Source organism: Mytilus trossulus, chromosome 1, assembly GCF_036588685.1.
Source record: "Mytilus trossulus isolate FHL-02 chromosome 1, PNRI_Mtr1.1.1.hap1, whole genome shotgun sequence".
Lineage (NCBI taxonomy): Eukaryota > Metazoa > Mollusca > Bivalvia > Mytilida > Mytilidae > Mytilus > Mytilus trossulus.
The window spans coordinates 101,016,542-101,037,068 of record NC_086373.1 but is presented as its reverse complement, the minus strand read 5'-3'; the positions used below and the strand labels follow the sequence as shown (position 1 = coordinate 101,037,068).

General features: G+C 32.6%; 2 protein-coding genes across 3 annotated transcripts in view; one reads left to right on the top strand and one right to left on the bottom strand.

The window, feature by feature from the left end:
- Window positions 1-20,527, bottom strand: part of LOC134705345 (uncharacterized) — a 45,326-nt gene that overhangs the window by 24,199 nt on the left and 600 nt on the right. The window contains exon 2 of the mRNA XM_063564093.1: window positions 14,970-15,303. Coding sequence (XP_063420163.1) covers window positions 14,970-15,303 — 334 coding nt within the window. The remainder of the gene's footprint in view (window positions 1-14,969; window positions 15,304-20,527) is intronic.
- On the top strand, window positions 1,592-16,972 carry LOC134693924 (kelch-like protein 10). Of its 2 annotated transcripts, none has more exons than XM_063554878.1 (3): window positions 1,592-2,856; window positions 12,813-13,417; window positions 16,716-16,972. In XM_063554878.1, exons 1-2 carry the CDS (start codon window positions 1,688-1,690, stop codon window positions 13,384-13,386), a joined length of 1,743 nt encoding a protein of 580 aa, XP_063410948.1. In that variant the 5' UTR covers window positions 1,592-1,687; the 3' UTR covers window positions 13,387-13,417; window positions 16,716-16,972. The 2 variants fall into 2 exon arrangements, with proteins under 2 accessions (XP_063410948.1, XP_063410938.1); XM_063554868.1 differs by having other exon boundaries at window positions 12,813-13,425.

Below are 20,527 nucleotides of genomic sequence, written 5' to 3'. Positions count from 1 at the left end.
GATATACGTTTTAAATATATCTGGCAAGTATAGTACTCGTGAGAGCCCTTACAAGCCAGTTAATGTCGTTAAAAACTTCCATCATCATACAAGACCGTACGAAAGGATGCACAGACGGACGGACAGACAAGTGTAAAACGTAATGCCCCCTCCTCAACGGCTGGGACATAAAAATCAATCCGATAAGGGAACACACCTAACGTATTTCTCAATTTAAACTTCTTTTGGAACAGAAAAAAAATTTGAACAGAAATAGTAGGAAAACAGACAAGCGTTGTGTGAGATTAGAATAAGACAACTTCCATTTAGAACCATGCAACCATAAAAGAAATACGGATTTTCACAAATACTGAATAAAGTTTGAATTGAAATATAAGCATCCATGCAATCAGATTTCTCTGATTAAAAAAGATGGTTTGTGAAATTTTCAGATATTTTAATCGATATTATTGCCTCAATTACAGATTTTATTCATGAAAACGACGATTATTTAAATTTACAAATCTTTGACGTAGTTCAGGTAGAGTTGAAACGATATGATAATGTATAGCATCTAAAATCCATAAGGACTAACCGTGTTTGACCAATCTTCAATTAAAGTATATGTATTTTGACGAAAAATTATTCATATTGACTGCTCCGAAATATTAAACTGTTTTATACAATAAAATTTCATTTCTGTTTAAAAGTATCAATGCACACAATAAGTATCTAATTGAAAATATTTCCCATTTTTATATCTCGTTACAAATCGTTAATTACTAGTATTTCAATATTCAGATCAAGTGTTGAATTATCTGGCTGCATAATAAAATACTGATAATCCGCGACAACACTTTTGTAAACCTACTGCTTAAAAACAATGCCATCAATTTAATAACACTGTTTGGACAGTCTATATCTACATAAAATCTTCAAGAAGAGACGGGAAAAACAATCAATAAATAGAGTTATCCCTCTTTGAACTTGTTCAATATATTGTTTTCATATCAATTATAATGTGTATGAATTTTGCTTTTGTGATAAGCACTGATATTCGGAGAAGGACGATTCCTATGTTAACCTGTTCTTTAGAATTTCTTTTTAATAACCTGAAATGTCCTCGAATTTCAAACAATATGACAACCAACTTGTATAGGTGACTATGCGGTATGGGCTTTGCTCATTGTTGAAGGCCATACGGTGACCTATAGTTGTTAATGTCTGTGTCATTTTGGTCTTTTGTGGATAGTTGTCTCATTGGCAATCATACCACATCTTTTTTATATTGAATATTAGGATTACGGAAGCTGTGATATATACATATTGATATGCACAACTTTAGGTCACCGTACCGTACCGCCTTCAACAAAGCGCGAAACTCATTCCTTCAATAAAATAGGCTGAAGATATACCTTGATAGTCAATGTGAAACAATTACAAGACAAATTAAACGACATAGCGCCGTTGTCGAAAAGCCATATAATGAAGAAAGTTTTAACGATATAGAAGAAATATGCAGTGAAACAAAAACTTACTCCTTAAAAAGGCAATACGACTGACGGTATTTGCTACGTATCATCTCCTTTGATTTAGCGCGAAGATGTTGAGTTAAGAAAGAACTGACGTCACAGTCGTCAAACGTTTCCGAAAATATATAAACATGTAGGAATATGCGACAGTATTTTTACCGACAGGAAATAAAAAAATGGATCTGGTGGATTACGATTTCATTACAGAGTTAAATGAACTAAGGCGGAGCAAGGTCTTTTGTGATGCGGTTATAACTATTCCAGAAGAAATAAATATCCGATTTCCAATTCACAGAGTAGTTCTGGCAAGTTGCAGTCAATATTTTCGTTCTCTGTTCAAATACGGTAATGATGAAACGAACAAAGAAATTAGTATTTCAGGTGTGTCTTCTAAAACGATGAAGCAAATTATAGAATACGGATATTTACGGACAGCTGACATAAATGAAGATAATTTTGAAGACTTATTTGCCGCCGCCGACAGATTTCACATTTTTGGACTTTTGAAAGAATGTACCGAGTTCTTGTTGCAACAATTGTGTGTAGAAAACTGTTTAGGAATTTTAAAATTTGCCAGATTTTACAGTTGTCAAGTTCTGAAAATGAAAGCTTTGAAGTATGTATTGTCTTATCTAGGTGAAATTGTGAAAAATAGCCAAGAATTTGTAGTCATGGACATATTTGAATTAAAAGATATACTTGAGGATGATGAACTATTAGTTAAAGATGAAAGTGAAGTATATTTGGCCATTCAGAGATGGGTCGACTTTAGTTATGTGTCAAGGAGGAACCAGTATGAAACTTTATTCCAAGCAGTCCGATTAGCGTTTTGCAAACGGGAATTCATTACAAATGTCATCGAAAAGAATAAAACTATCAGGAAATCGAAAAAATCTATGGCAGCAATTGAAAAGGCTAAGCAATTTTTGGACTTGCAAGATACAACAAAGACCATTGTAGTTTCGTTAGATGACCCACTATTACGGCCAAGAGTACCGTCAAGTGTTATATTCACCATTGGTGGTTGGTCAAGCGAGGGAGTAGTTAACACAGTGGAAACGTATGACAAAAACGTTGATCACTGGTACTCTATTGTTCCACCAATGAATTCAAAGCGTTCGTACCATGGAACCGTTAATTTGAATAATTTAATATATGTGATTGGAGGATTTGACAGCCTTAGATACTTGAACAGTGTTTTGTGCTTTGATCCAGATAAAAGAGCATGGCAAGAGAAAGGACCTATGCACCTTGCAAGATGTTATGTCAGCACATGCGCAGTAGATGACTTTATATACGCATGCGGTGGATTTGACGGACGCCAGAGACATAATTCTGTTGAAAGGTAATATTCTTGAGTTGTGAAAAAGTTATGTTTTTTTTTATAAAATTGGTACCGTAGCTAGTATTAGCTAGTAAATCGGTGCAAATAATAAAGGCGAGAGCGATGCGTAAATTATAAAAGACAAATAGCTGAAGTAAATATGACTGGATATGTTATCAATCGGTAACTAAATTATATATTTTGGTACGTATAACAAAACATTAAGTAGTTATAATCAAAATACTCCAGCGTTTAGAAAGTGAATGCAAGTTCAGATTCAAATTCAGTATATAGTACCTGAAATTTACTCATCTTTTCACATTCAGTCTGAAAAACTCTCCGTTAAGGAAACACTCTGTTTTCTAGAAAAAGTAGAATTCCCGCCTATCTTTGTTGCCGATTTTACGCGATTAGAAAAAAAAATAGTTTTGTGGTAATAAGTATTGTGTATATGTTTCAGTTTTGGTTGGGGCTTCACTGTGTTTTGTGGTAATATGCAACGTGTGTATATATCAGATATTTAAACTTAATAATTTTATTTGAATAATTCTTTTAGTTTAAATGCCGTCAGACAATCCTTTAATTTTGATATTGATAGATTAAGATCCTATTGACTTTCTCCTCTTTCATTTTCGCTTTGAATACTTTTTGAAAAGGACAAACAATATTTTGCACAGTTTGGTTCACGCCGTTATAGAACACATGCAGTCCATTGGTCTATATGAGTTTCATGCACTAAACAATAAAATATTGACTATGATAGAATATGACATGTTTATTGACAGATGGGATATTCAGGCTATGAGGAGCTTTTTTCTCTTTTTAATTAAGTTACACTAGAAAAGATTATGAGCAAAAAAGGAGATTTTTGATGATTGCCGTGTGATGTGAGCACCTAAAATTGCTATTGCGACCTTCAACAATGAGTAAAGCAAAATAGAAGTCAATACCCATCATAAATCCAAACCTTCTTTGTATTGTAATTGAACCTTGTGGTACAATTTTATAAAGATACTTATCGGTCGTCCCTCTGTCTATATCACTCTGTTCAGCTCTTAATATTATTCCGTATCATGTCAATACGTTGACCCGGCCTTAAGGTGGCTCACCCCAATAGTGACCCCCGGTAGATTTTTTTTATTTTCACTTATTCTGTAGATTTTTTTATGCTGAATCCAAAAATGCAAAGAAAAAAGGGGGTCACCAGGCTCGTTTTCCCCTCAAATTGAAGCGAAATGTGCGATTTTGACCCTTTTTCCAAACATGTCCACCCTTACAACAATAACGGTTACATCAAATTCAAAGAGTTTTAAAACCAAGTCAGTATGATTTTTATGTGAAAAAACATTAGAATTTGAAATGTAAACCTTTCCCGTTGTTGTTTTTGACTGAAAAATCCTTTTATTTTCAGATTTATGTCTAAATTTTGCATTTTCTAATTTCAGTTTAAGGCAAAAAATATTGATTGAATCGATTTTTCGTAAAATTTTCCCGGTAGATTTTTTTTAAAAACAGATATGTCAAAGCTATGAACTTTTCGAGCATTTTAAGGTAAAATAAAATGGGGGTCACCAGGCTTTTAAAAAAGTTACGAGCTTTTGTTTAACCCCTCTACCCCATAAGGTCTGATTTCAATGCAGTCCATTAATTACTTAATTGTGAATTCTTTATTGGTGGCTTAAATAAAATAATGTTTGAAATTATATTAATAAACGATGGCTGAATATAAATGTGATTATCGTATGACTGTTTGTTATCAAGAAGCGAAACTTTGATTATTTAGGTGAAATACGGTAATTTTGTCTGGCGCGAGTTGCTTCCCTCTAATTTGGCGCCATTATCGGACCAGAGGAATTTCAAGGTCGCCACGCCGAGCAGCATACTACATTGATGAATACGACCATTTACATACATAACAGACATTGTGGTGAATATACAACGATGAAGGTAGAGTTATTGCATAAGAAAACATATATTTCGATATTTTAGGCAGCCAAATGTTACCAGTATCACGAAAAATACAAACTTGGGGGCTGTCTCAAAATACTCGCTACTGTTGAAAAGCACTGCGACTGAGACCTTGTACGAGCTCAATTTCTGTTCCATGTTTAATTGTTATAGCTGGTATCTTATTTATGTGTTTATCTAAGTATTTTCACCTTACTGGCAATTTGTAAACATGTCTGGCCCGTTTTGAGATATCCGTGTGCAAACGGACGAAGAGGAGGGGATGACATCTAGCTACTATGAACCACCACAACTGTCGTTTTTACGCTACTGTTAGTGTCAATGAATTAGCCTTTTTTAATCATCATTTGGTAATCTAATTTCGTAGCCAAGTTACATAGAGTTAGGGTCATATGTATGTAGGGTACCCCATAACTTCCCTAGGGCATGCGCAGTTTCTACTCCCTTGTCCCAACTATATTTCCCTTCCCTTTTACCCTAAAATTTTCTCCTCTTACTTCAATACTTCCATCTCCTTGTTCCAAGACAAAATAAAAATGACAACATGTATTTCCAAGATAACCCTTTTCTCTGATCCCTCATTCCCCTGTCTCCTTACCCCTGTCCACCCCCTCTAATAATAATCAATTAAGGTTCTCAAGGGTTTTGATTGACTTGGGTTTTTTTTGTTGAGAATATGACATAATTGGCCTAATTTGTAAATGATAACCTTTACAGTAGGAGGCAATACATCTGTACATCTTTTAAACATATATATATTGTATTTAAAACAACGTTAAAAAAAATATTTTGGGGTCATTTTGGATTGATTTTTAGCAACCTGGTACCAATAGAAGCAGTATTGTCACAGGTTTGTATATTGTGGTTTTATTCTTTTTTAGTCTCATTTTCATTATTTTCTGTTAAGAAATTTGTTATATATAATCAATCAAATTAAATTATTGAAAAATATTTTATGCGTTCTCAAGGAAAAACAAAAAACACTTAAAACAAACCTATTATCAAATAAACACATATTAAAATAGATCATTCTACTTCTTTTAAGCTCTCGTAGATATAAATTAAATCAACCATACATTTTTAAATGCCCTCAAAATATTTTTTTGAAGTAATGTGTTTTTATTTAAAATATTTACATGATATACATGTAGCAAAAAAATGCAGGTGACAACTACTTTTGGCCAGGGACTGTATTTTGAGTTGAAAATAATTGTTGCTTTGTGAATAGTAATTTTTAATAAATACAAAATTTGTGTATCCTATATTCCAAATAGGGTACAAAAAGACTCAGCATAATTTATTCATGAGGACTGCATGAGCTGCATTTTCAAAATTAAAGGCAGCCGAACAGCAAGAAGCCTTTATTCAACCTATAGAAACAAAATCAATATTTACACTTGTTGTGCATGTAATTATATTTTGTTTGCTCGTTATTGATCACAACAAATTCTTCATTATTTTTACACCATAGTGGCAGGGGCATTAAGTTAAATTATCTTTGCATTGTCAGTCTTATCAAACTTGCATGTTCGTCCGAAATTTGTTTTCTGTTCTCTAACTTCAGTTTGCCTCTACCAATATTATTAAAACTAAATAAAATTCACAATTAATGCATATTTACATTATTCTTGTTACCAACAAACACACATGAAGTTTGAATTTTTGATGGGGTTGCTTTTACTTTTCTAGAGTTATGCCCCTTTACAAATTTTAAAATAGCTAAAGTTTTGTTCCTTTCTTTAACACAAGTTTGCTTTATTCAAATAGTGTGATACTTATATGCAATGCTTACTACAACACAACTCAGATAAAGTAAAAATTTGGATGGTGTCACTCTTTTCTTCTTTACATGCATGGGCTGCTCATCTGTGTCCTATGGACACATTCTCATTATGAATTAGTTTCATCTGTATGCTTTTGAATGTCAATAATTGTTGATTTTCTGACAGAATTACTCTGATATTTAATTTCAGGCTGCAAGTACATTTTTACATGTACATGCAAATAGAAGGAGTGATCTTGGAATGTTCAATTTACTTGGAATTATTGGCACAGTACTGACAGAATTTGATGAGAAGCCAGTATCATCTAGCCTTGCAACCGGAAACTATGTGTAAAGTGCTGAAACTTAAGAACAACATTCTACATGTATATGCAATATGTGTTGCCACAATCCAATTGAGGAGCAGAGGTCAACTATAAATTGGAACTACATGTATATGCCTTAGTGCTGTCAAAATCCTTAAACAATGCAATCAAAAGGACCTGCTTCACCTACCTGTCCCAATGATGAATAAAGATCATATATATATATATTGAGTCTTATAAAAAAAACAGTGAAGGAGAATAAAAATTATGAAGATATAGAGCTGATCAGCTTATGATTGTACATGTACATGACGTTTAAATGGCAACAATGCTTACATTTATACTAGAACATTTAAATTAACAATATTACATTCGTAATACATGTTTTATAAATTTGATCTCAGAGACATCTGAGGAATAAAATCAATAACGTTTCAAAAATTTGATTTAGTTGAGCCTTTTTTTACGCCTGTTTTCAGGAGGTTATATATGGTATACCATTGACTGTCAGTCGTCAACATGGTCGGCATATACTCATTTAATGAATACTAAAAGGTACATGTAGTAGATAAACTATTTGTGTGCAATACATGTAGTTTACAATTCTGTCAATTACAATGTATCATGGACCACATAATCATTTGTATGGTTCATTGATCAACAGTAAGTCCTCTTTTTTCATATGCTATATTGTGTAATCAATAGGTCATCTTCATGTATATTTGGTGGACGTTAAGCAACAACAATCAATCAAGCATGTATATTTGGTGTATTAAATATATTGTAACAAATTAAAATATCAAATAACAGGATGTGATATGATTGTAAATGAGACACAAGAGACCAAACAACACAGAATTAACTATACATGTAGGTCACCATACAGACTTCAACAATGAGTAAAACCTATTCTGCATAGTTGGTTTTAAAGGCCTCGAAATGACAAATGAACAATTTAAAAGGATTCAAATGAGAAAACTAATGGGTGATTTATGTACAAAATAATGAATAAAAAACAAAAATGTCTGTCTTGCAGGGTTTATCTGAACTTAACCTAATTTCATGGATTTGTCTATTTCTTAATTCTAAATATGTTTCGAAATAGTTGGTTGATGGGATGATTGTTAGAGAGTCTTGACATAGGGTGCAGGCTCATTGGTTGATAACATTGCGAATAACTGTAGCCGGTCCCACTTTGGCAGTCAGTTCCCACATTGTCACTGGAGGAATAAAATAAGAAAAAAAATGGTATCAGAAAAAAAATGAATCATAATTTCCTGTCGATATGCACATCTACATAGTATGCCCTTATTATCTAAAAAGGTTTCAAAAATTCTAATGTGCGTTTTGAGAGACGATGAGAAACTGTTACAGTGCTATATTGTAGTAAATAAGTTCAAAGGGGCATAACTCCTAGAAAAAATAAATGAATCGTAATTTCCTGTTGGCATGCACATCTACATGAGTACGTCCTTATTATCTAAAAATGTTTCATGAAATTCTGTTTGAGAGTTGTGATGACAAGAAACAAGACTTGACTGACGGACGGACAGACAGACGGGTCAAAAACATTATACCCTTTGCAACTCCGTTTTGTTGTGTATAAAAATAGGAAGATGGGGTATCATTATTTATGAGGCAACTCTAAACCGAAGACCAATTTACATAGAAGATAACAATTATGTCCTCGTACGATTACCAATAAAACCATATACCACATAGTCAAACAAATAAAAGTCCAAGAAATTACTTTTTTGTATTTATTGCACATAATGAATATTTAATTTGTTCATACTGAATTGTCACTGGCAAATATTTCAAACATAATACGGATGAGAACATATAGAAAAGTATCAATTATGTAAGTTATGCAAAGTAAGATGAGCTAGATATATGGACTGCCATATTGTTGTTGTGCTGGTAAGAATGAGTGAACAATTATGCTTGGTACATGTATAGGCAAAATTCCCCCTTTTGACCTTACGAGGCTTCGTATGTATACATCCAGCTGTTTGAGCACCCTGTATAATCAAGGGATCATCTGTCAGATTAGTCATATTTCTATGTTAAACATAAGATTTGAAAATAAGCAGATGTAGTTTTATTGCCAATGAAACAACTATCCACCAAAGTTCAAATTTGAAATTCAATATAATAAATAAAAACACATCATCTCCTTTTATCATCACGCATAGATTAGTTATACATTTCTTTGCCACGGTAAGATCAAAGACCATTAAATCCGTGTTCACAAACAAAATTGTCATTCACATTTTTTTGCCGCAATGCCATTACCCCACTATAATTATTTTCATCATCAAGAACTTTCCTTATTATCTTACCTTTTAAAAAAGCATGTCAAAAATTAAGATAGAAGTTAAAATTTGCCCGGCTAATATAGCGTTCCTGTGTACAGGGCGGAGTTTAAAAATTACCATCCAAACTTTTCCTGAACCTAGTAGTAGTATAGATTTATATATATAAAGTCTTTAGTAGTGTTTGTGACTGCCCGACACGCTGTGGATGTTCCTAGAAAAATTCCGACATTGTAACCAAAAATTTTGCGGTCCTCCGCAAAGCATGCAGTATTGAGGAATTATATCATAGGTCGGAATACTAGGCCAGTCCCGGTTACTTTTGACAGCGGTGGATCCAGGGGAGGGTTCCGGGGGTGGACCCCACATAGTTGGAACACCCCCTTTTTGTCCTGGATTGGGAACCCCCTTTTAAAATGGCTGGATCCGCCCCGATTAATCAATTTTCATCTTCATGAAAAGGCGGAAAACAGCCAATTATTGAAGTGTCCTTTTATTTCTGCAGGAAAACCAATAATTATTTTTGTGAAATAAGTTGCTGGATCCATTAGTCTATTATAATAATAACACTTGCTCTGATTCACTTAATGATGTTTCTTTTTTATTTAATTTGAACTCGATTGACATATTGATAGATACAACAGAATATTGCAAATCATCAAAATAACAATAAGCAAATTAAGTAATAGACAAAAATCATAAAATAGAAAACATTGTCCCCGAGGTCTTACATTATAGGACTTAGTCTAGTGTTCAGGAAATTATGGAATTGTGATACGAGAAAGTTTATCAGATGATGTTCGTGCTCATTTATTGATAAGGTAAACAAGTCTTTAAATGAAAATGTTCAAATTTGTTTTGGGGAAAATGAAAAATATAAAACTATATATAATTAACAAAATTTTGCAGTGTAAAAATATATCGCATAATGGGGAATAATTAAACCCATAAAAATAACTGGAAATAAAGATATTAAAGAGATTTATGACAGAAACAAACTGTTATAAAACGCCAAACGGATAGCTTGATAAGTACCCGCCCCGATGCCTTTAAAGCATACTATACGGGTTTTACCTGTTTTTGAAAGCTGTACGATGACATGCAATTGTTTACATCGCTATTATTTGTTCAAAGTTAATCATTGCGTCATGGGCAAAACATTTTCAAAAATAAATCTCCAAGACATCATTTAATATTCAACCGATATTTAATTCAAAGATTGGTACGAAATGGACCGTGTAAGGTGAGAATTCGTTTTTGGAGCGAAGCGGCACCGTCGACGCAGTCATACATTTGACTTTGTCAGTATTTATATTTCTCTTATGGTTGGGGCCTGTTATCTATTTCTCGCATGAATAGATAATTCTCGTATCACACTGTCCGGAGTGTGATACGAAAAAGTGATACGAAAAATGCGTTAATTTGATTGGCCAACGAAACCTCCTGAAACGATATTGCGGCATTTTCATTGGCTATTCTTTAGGTCATTGTTGACAGTTAAAGGTCACAATGATGTACATTTCCTCCATTGCAACGGAGATAAGCGAGTTCTTCAATAATATAGAAAATACGCACAATTTTCACCTAATTTATATTCTTATTCAAATATTATTACATTCTGAAGCGTACAAAATGTTTAAAAAAGTCTTATGTTGAAGATTGACGACGAACAGGACATATGACGTCACAATGCAGTTATGTTCAAGCGACTGGGTCGACGTTTCGCGGATTTTTTTTATTAAGCACAAAAAGCATGTTTACCATAAGAGAAATAGGTTTCACAACTCGATGGAATTAGATATCGTTTGATATCAACTCTCTTTATTTAATTTAAATAGTAATAACAAACTCGCCACAGGCTCGTTTATTATTATATTGAAATTAAATAACTCGAGTTGATATCAAGCGATATCTAATTCTCACTCGTTATGAAACCTATAAATATAAATATTTTAATGTTAATATGCTTAAATCACGTATATTTCTCTCCTTTTAGTCTTTTATGCGAAAAATGAAGAAAGCACTCTGAATGTCTGACCGTTCGTATTTCCTGTTTTGAAGAACGTTTTGCATCACTTGTTTACATCGTCAAGGGTGCTTTCATACACGCCCGCGTTCCAAGGTCGTCAACGCTATTTTTGAGAAGACCCCTGAAAGCGACCGTTTCCAAGGCACTCGTCGTAAGAGCATGCGTTAAAATATGCGCATTGTTAAAGGGCCGAGCCACCTTAATAACTTTGACCCGGACTTATCAGCGACGTCATAATGTTTGAACCGACGTTAATAACTTTGACCTGAACTTATCAAGTCATCTTTTGTGTGCTGGCGAAACAAAGCAAACACTTCCGAAACACGCAAATATAGCCCGATAAATCGATTATCAGATTATCTGCATATTGATATTGTAAAATATCAGCTGCTTGGCATTATATGAAGGCTTTTTGATCTCGTTCGCTACGCTCACTCGACAAAAAGCTTCATATCATGTCTCGCAGCTGATATTTTACGATATCAACATGCAGATAATCTGATAATCGGTACATATACTTATACTCAAGTAATTGTTCAGAAACCGTAAATTCCATGGTTTTTTTTTCTTCCCTTATTCCTACAAGGTCTAAGCCATAACCCTCAAAAATCCACTTTGAGGTATGAAACCTTGTAATAACAGATCTAGCATTCATCCGTGAAACCGACTCCGGAACCACTAAAAATTTCAATATATGATTCGTCCAAAATGTTGTTGTTCCCTCAGCGGGATATATTCAAGGAATGACTGTAATATTTTTTCTGTCTATGGTAAAATAACATCAAAAATGTGGTACACACTGAATAACCAGTGTGCACTACATTATTTAAGTTATTTCGAATATCTTATTCAAAATTCCATTTGTATTGAAACCGGAGAAAAACATTAAAAAAGTTGATGACGTCAAAATTATGTCTGAGCTGATACACATAACAACGTCAGCCAATTAGAGGACGCGTTTCATCCAAAATTAAAATATAAAGAAATAACATCAAAAATGTTTGCACATTTTTTTTACATTAATTCGACATAGACAGAAAAGTTAAACATGTATAATCTAATTTTGGATGTAACGCGTCTTCTAATTGACTGACGTTGTTTTGTTTATCAGCTCATAGACATAATTTTGCCATATGACCGCGACGTCATCAACGTTTTTTTTTCATGTTTTACTCCGATTTAAAACGGAATTTAGAATTAAGTTATAAGAAATGACCGTAGATCTAATATTTGTCCTGTCTTTTCGAAATAACATTTTAAAAAATTGTGGTTCACAACTAACCCGCTACGCGCACAACATTTTTTATGTTATTTCTTCATAGACAGAAAATTATTACAGTCATTCCTTTAATAGAGTTTGTGTGTATCATGATATTTCAGTTAAAAATTAGAAATGTTTTATTAATAAATAAAAAAAAATCAACTTTTCCTATCTTTAAAGTTTGTTATTTTATTCATGTAAGTTTTAGAATAAGGGTAAATTTGATAAACTAGTAGTCCTATGCTGGTTGTGTCCCAAAAAGTAAACGTATACCGTTTATATCATATTAACGTCAGTCGCTTTCCTGTTCTTGCAGATATGATTACAAACGTAATCAATGGTCACTGGTACAACCGATGTGGCACAACCGAAGTGACGCTGGCACGGCTTGTTACGAGAATAAACTTTACGTTGTTGGTGGCTTTGATGGTCTAACATGTCTCGATTCTACAGAAGTCTACAACCCACTAACTGACCAGTGGACATTGTTGGAAAAGATGAATATCCCACGTAGTGGCGTGGCTTTAATTGCATTCAATCACTTTCTGATAGCCTTAGGTGGATATGATGGTGGCTCGAGGTTGGCAACGGCTGAACAGTATGATTTTCGCCGACAAGCTTGGGGGGATTTTGAAAACATGCACGTTGGAAGAAGTAATTTCGCAGCTGCTGTTCTAGACGGTCAGATTTATGTGATTGGTGGATATGATGGTGCCACCACTTCTGATGCTGTAGAAGTATATGACCCGGATGACAACATGTGGAGAAGAGTCAAGGGACTTATTTCTGGAAGAAGTGCAGTCAGTGCATGTGTATTGCTCAATGAAGGAACACTTCGAGACTATACGTTCTATGGAGCTCACAGTTTATCAAGCCCAGACGACAGCTGAGACAATATATATATATATATATATTATCCAGGTATCTAGGTATTTATTTTGCTACGTTTACAATGAGATGTGTTCAATTCTTTTGCTATGGATTTAAAATAGCTGAACATGTGTATTCAATAAACAGAAAAGATTTGGCGGAGATGTATCTGATACAAATAACATAGACCTGTTTTAATAAGCAAATATACTGCATAAATGCCTTTGTGGGGTTTTAAAAGACAGCTAAATATAACTGCGAGTTCTTTCAGATCTGTGCTCTGCGTTAATCTGACGAGATAAGCACCTATTCAATTATTTTTTATAGTTTGTTCTTATCTTGTGCTGTTATAACACTGATCTAAGAAACGTTATGCGCCAGCAAACACGTTTAAACCAGCCATATTCTATGACTTACTTCGGGAGCCAGTAGTTAAGATCTTTTACTACGATTGTTGCTGTATAGTACTATATTTGATTTTTTTTTCGTTTATTAGTTTTTTAACACGAATCAGATCGATAGTGTTCTCACATTTGTGAAGTCGGGACCTTTGATAGCTTCTTTGCGGGATCGGTTTTGCTTATTGTTGAGGGTTATGCTGTGATCCTTAGTTGCTAACCTCCACGTACATTTGGTCTCTGGTTGAAAGTTGTCTCATTGGTAATCATATACCAGATATTATTATTATACAGTCAGAATCATATACCAGATATTATTATTATAGTCAGAATCATATACCAGATATTATTATTATACAGTCAGAATCATATACCAGATATTATTATTATACAGTCAGAATCATATACCAGATATTATTATTATACAGTCAGATCATATACCAGATATTATTATTATACAGTCAGAATCATAAACCAGATATTATTATTATACAGTCAGATGTGTAATTATTGCACTTATATTTATGAAATTATCTTATTTATATTTAAACACACTGTTTTCTACATTATTTGTTTTGTAAATAACAAAACGCTTTCTTCGGAACACAATGACAAAACATTGGTGCATATGTACGTTTGTAAATTTAATGACACATAGAACATTATATCATTTTAAATGTGTTTAAAATTTCGTCCGAAAATGTTTTAAGATACTAAATTCTTCAATCCAGTTGAGCATTGATCTTTCAATTGCCTGTCAAGCGATAAATTTGAACAAAGAGTATATTTAATTCGGGTCATTTACAGTTTTGAACAAGAATAATCATATCAAAATCTATTATAAATCCAAGGACGTCATATGAATCAATAACTACAATATGTATTTGACTTCATTTAAGTTCTCGGTAATTATTTTTGTTGTTACGCCATTGACGGAGATTTAGATATACACTGCACGCTCACAACAGCACCCGTTCACGTTTCTAGTTGTCAATAGTGAAAAATTTGTGATTCGTAGTTTCTTTGTTCACAAAATCGACACAAAGCTTGGGATTAAAACTTTATAATAAACAATTTATTCTATCTTAGAAGTAATTTATACAAATAACCATAACATATGAGTTCGATCCAAATGTGATAAAATTTCATATAACCTTAATCACTCAACTTCAAACATTTATTCAAATTTACTCTCTATCCCTTACCTTCTTATACTGAACGTCTGGGTACTGGAAACACCTTTGTAGTGTTTGACCATTGACCTCGGGGATTTTCGGTAAAATATCAAACACTGTTAGTTTACTTTCATCTGACTTCAGTATCTCTTTGGTTTTGCACAAGAAGATAAAACCACCTTCGTAGACATTTTTGAAGTATTTGGTTATATATCTTCGGACCTGATGTAACCTCGTCCGGGAATGCACGGACATAAACCGATACTGAACACATGGTTGTGTTCTCGACACGGCCTGGAACCGAATCAATAAATCGGGGGTCTTCTCACCCGGTGTCGTGGGTTTAGAGGAGAAAGTGTACACCCTGAAAACAAATATTTATTATAAAAAGTACATGTATTTTTACTTCTTTAATTCAGTAATCGTACAGGATAGCTCATCAATTTGTTTGTTTTATGCTGTGTCGAATCAAAAGAAAGTTTTATATGTTTATTGTTGAACCCTCAGCTAATAAAACCCCTCAATATGAACATTTTATTATGAATAAATAATCTTTTTAGCTAAATAAACAGACAATAATTTATAACAAGATGACCTTTCCCAATAAAATGTTGATATTTTTTAAATATATAATCGAATGGGATAAAACACGGTTCATCAAAACTTATCAGTCATAAAGATTTCACAGTTACCATTCAACCCAAATTTTCTTGAAGCATTATATTGATTTTATACAAGAATGGCAGATGAGCGATAAAGGCACCTTGGATCCTTTAGTGTATTGCATCACCCATATGTATATTTTTTTCTTGAAAAAAAGAAGCATTTATTTATTTTTATGTTTATCTGTCAGATTCCTTGCTATAAATGATATTTATATATACTAGTCAACAAAAGAAACGATACAAGACATTTTTTACAAATTAAAGATAAAGTTTTCCGTTCATTGGACCAATATTAAAGGTAGTAATATTTAATCATTATGGAAATTTAAATCCGTTTAAAAAAACATTTTTTTTTGCTTTCGTGACATTTTTTCGCGAATTTTTGTTTTTTTACAAAGTTTACATAAAACGACAAATTTAAAAACAGAAGTTCCAACTAATGATGCCAACCTCTCATTTAAAGGTAAAGACAGTGTTTGCCATTAATTTGTTTTTAAAAATCATACAGTTTATTCGTTTATTTGTTAAGAAAAGTTCGGCACCACGAGAAATCGTAAAAATGTTTACATTATCAACTGATTTACCATAGACAGTATGTGTAAAGTGATATTTAAAAAGCGGTAACAATCTTAAAACTAATCCGAAAGCTTTCAAATTTACGGTGTGTTGTTTTCATATCTAAAGCATTGATTTGAGACGAAAATAAAAAAAAAAAATTTGCATTTTTTGAGATTTCAAAAAACACTTTTTTCCCAAAAATTTGAAAAAACAATATTTCAACCCATTAGTTACAACATGAACATAACCTGATAAGCATATTGAATATTTTTTAACAAAATTGATATTTTATTTAGTACTTAGAAAATTATGTGTGGATTTTTTATTCAACTTTCCGCAAAACTAATTTGCACCCTATGATGGTTTTCACGGAATTTAGATACTTTCCGACAATTTTTGATTTTCATTATTGAATGTGCATACATTGCAAATGAAAGCTTTTTAAAAAAGTGTATCTCATTTTGTTTTATATTTAATACTTTTTGATCAATTTTATTTCAAAGTAGTGTATCGTTTCTTTTGTTAACTAGTATATATATATATATATTTTCAGATCGAAGTTTGATATGGTGCTGTGTTTAAACAGAAAACAAAGCCAGAGATGTAACTGCGCATTAAGTGGCACATGCACTATGCTGTCGTCAAGTTTTGAAAGTATTGACAAATCGATTAAAAAGATTTATTGAAATTTAATGAAGGCTTTTTAAAACTATTTCTGTAAAACCTTGTTGATATATAGAACTTGTTGATACGTGTGTGAATTATAAGGTGTACATAGTTTTCAATTAAAGTTGAGATTGAAATAAATTATTCACTTGTTAGCAAATGATTCTATTTACCTTGATATTTCTAATCTTAATGTAAAAATAAAAGTTAGTTTTTATGTTAAGGAACGGGATTTAAACGATTGTTGCTTAACATTTAACATAACGTTTTTCGTAATTATGCAAGTTAAATACTGAAGTTGAAGAGGCAAAACGAAGCATCAAAACATGAGTTGAAGAAAACCTGACAATACCATGACGTCAAAAGTCTGAAAATATTGTTGCAAAAAAAAAACCACCAAACCACGGCAAAAAAAAATTGATATAACTATGTCAAAACAAAAATTAAAATATCATGTCATTTTTTTTTAAAATACCTTGGCCAAATATATTGACAATACCTTGGCAAATAACCTGACAATACCATGGCAAACAAATTACAATACCATGGCAAAAAAAATACAATACCATTGCAAAAAAGTACAATACCATGGTCAAACATTTAAACTAATTAAAACACTGGCCCCCAAAAAACTGACAATACCATAGCAAAAAAAAAACTTACTATGTCATGACCAAAAAAACTGACAATACAATGCCAACAACAAAATACAGACAATAGCATGGCAACAAAAACTTACACAACTATGGCAAAAACAGCTGACAATACCATGGCCAAAATCACTGATAGTTATACCATGACACTTAAAAAATGACAATACCACGAAAACAATAACTGACAAAACCAAAACAACAAAAACGTACGACCACGGCAACAAAAACTGACAATACGACGGCAACAATAACTCACAATACCACGGCAACAAAAACTGAAAATACGACGGCAACAACAACTGACAATACCACGACAATAACACGAAAACAAAAACTGACATAAACCACGGCAACAATAACTGATAATACCACGGCAACAAAAACTGACAATACCACGGCAGTAAAAACTGACAATACCATGGCAACAAAAACTGACAATAACACGGCAACTAAAACTGACAATACCACGTCAACAAAAACTGACAATAACACGGCACCAAAAACTGACAATAACACGGCAACTAAAACTGACAATACCACGACAACAAAAACTGACAATACCACGGCAACAACAACTGATAATACCACGACAACAATACTGATAATACCACGGCAACAAAAACTGACAATAACACGGCAACAATAACTGACAATACCACGACAACAATAACTGATAATACCACGGCAACAATAACTGACAATACCACGACAACTAAAAATGACAATACTATAGTAAAAAGTCTGACAATACCATTGCAATAAACACTGTAAATGCCCTGAAAATTATCAACCTTTTTGTCATTGCATTCAAAAGCTTTTCTTAATGGGACATTAAACTCATTTGCACTTCACGGAAAACAAAATTGGCCATGGTATTGTCAGGTTATATTTGCCAAGGTATTGTCTAAATAAAAGCAACATGAACGTTGCAAAAACCAGTTTGGCATTTTTGAACAGTCTTATACATATATTCGTGTATCCTATTATTTATAATTGATGGTTTAATACAAACAATTAGATATTCTTAATCCTGAACCGTTGTCTTTTATTTTTTGTAAATCAACATTTTTATAATTTACTTTAACTCGAACCATTAAAAAGGATAACAACGTATGGCGTTTAGTGTTTACTGCAGTTTTAAGATTACCGGTCGTCCAACAATTGAAACAGGTACCGGATATTGTATTGCAATAGAAATTTAAAAATAAATATTGTAGATATTATAGTAAGAATATTTAAACCAGATGCTCCGCAGGGCGTAGCTTTATACGACCGCAGAGGTTGAACCCTGAACGGTTGGGGCAAGTATGGACACAACATTCAAGCTGGATTCCGCTCTAAATTTGGATTGTGATTAAATAGTTGACACAGCATAGGTTTCTGACACAGAATGAATGTATTCAAATGAACTTAAAATTTTTGTTTTCTCATAGAGCAATTCACTATGCTGTTGAATATTAATCCTCTCAAAAAAATGTTTGAAGAAATTTTCTTTTTATTTATGAAATTTCAAATGAGAAAAATTGAACCCAATTTTTTAATCACATCCCCCTTTCCCTTATTCCAAAACTAATTTCAATTAAAATATTCTAATGGAGTTTGCAACAATTACTACTCATTTAAATACATCATGAAATATTAAGATGTAAAAAAACTGCTTGTTATCACTGAATGGTAAAGATTATTTAAATTTATCAGTTGGTAGTAAAAAGTGAATATACATTGTATATTGTATATAACAAAGATTTAAGTTGATTCTGGACAAAGAAAGATAACTCCAATTAAAAAAAATTCTTGCAGATATTTCTTGCTTACTATACTGGACAAAGAAAGATAACTCTTAATTAAAAAAAAATTTGCTATTTCACAATATTGTGAAATTAGATATTTCTTGCCATTGCACAATACTGTGCAATTGAAAAGACTTGCTATTGCACAATACTTAATATAATAATTTTAGATCCTGATTTGGACCAACTTGAAAACTGGGCCCATAATCAAAAATCTAAGTACATGTTTAGATTCAGCATATCAAAGAGGCCCAAGAATTTAATTTTTGTTAAAATCAAACTTAGTTTAATTTTGGACCCTTTGCACTTTAATTAAGACCAATTTTAAAACTGGACCAAACATTAAGAATCTACATACACAGTTAGATTTGGCATATCAAAGAACCCCAATTATTCAATTTTTGATGAAATCAAACAATGTTTAATTTTTGACCTCGATTTGGGCCAACTTGAAAACTGGGCCAATAATCAAATATCTAAGTACATTTTTAGATTCAGCATATCAAAGAACCCAAAGGTTTCAATTTTTGTTAAAATCAAACTAAGTTTAATTTTGGACCCTTTGGACCTTAATGTAGACCAATTTGAAAACGGGACCAAAAATTAAGAATCTACATACACAGTTAGATTCGGCATATTAAAGAACCCCAATTATTCAATTTTGATGAAATCAAACAAAATTTAATTTTGGACCCTTTGGGCCCCTTTTTCCTTAACTGTTGGGACCAAAACTCCCAAAATCAATACCAACCTTCCTTTAATAGTCATAAACCTTGTGTTTAAATTTCATAGATTTCTATTTACTTCTACTAACGCTATGGTGTGAAAACCAAGAAAAATGCTTATTTGGGTCCCTTTTTGGCCCCTAATTCCTAAACTGTTGGGACCGAAACTCCCAAAATCAATACCAACCTTTCTTTTGTGGTCATAAACATTGTGTTTAAATTTCATTGATTTCTATTTACTTTAACTAAAGTTATTGTGCGAAAACCAAGAATAATGCTTATTTGGGCCCTTTTTTGGACCCTAATTCCTGAACTGTTGAAACCAAAACTCCCAAAATCAATCCCAACCTTTCTTTTGTGGTCATAAACCTTGTGTCAAAATTTCATAGATTTCTATTAACTTAAACTAAAGTTATAGTGCGAAAACCAAGAAAATGCTTATTTGGGCCCTTTTTGGCCCCTAATTCCTAAAATGTTGTGACCAAAACTCCCAAAATTAATACCAGCCTTCCTTTTGTGGTCATAAACCTT

Excerpts from the sequence above, each read along its gene's own strand:
- LOC134693924 (XM_063554878.1), top strand. The coding sequence starts at position 1,688 with ATGGATCTGGTGGATTACGATTTCATTACAGAGTTAAATGAACTAAGG. Across the intron at positions 2,857-12,812 it reads AGACATAATTCTGTTGAAAG|ATATGATTACAAACGTAATC; the intron begins GTAATATTCTTG and ends CTGTTCTTGCAG.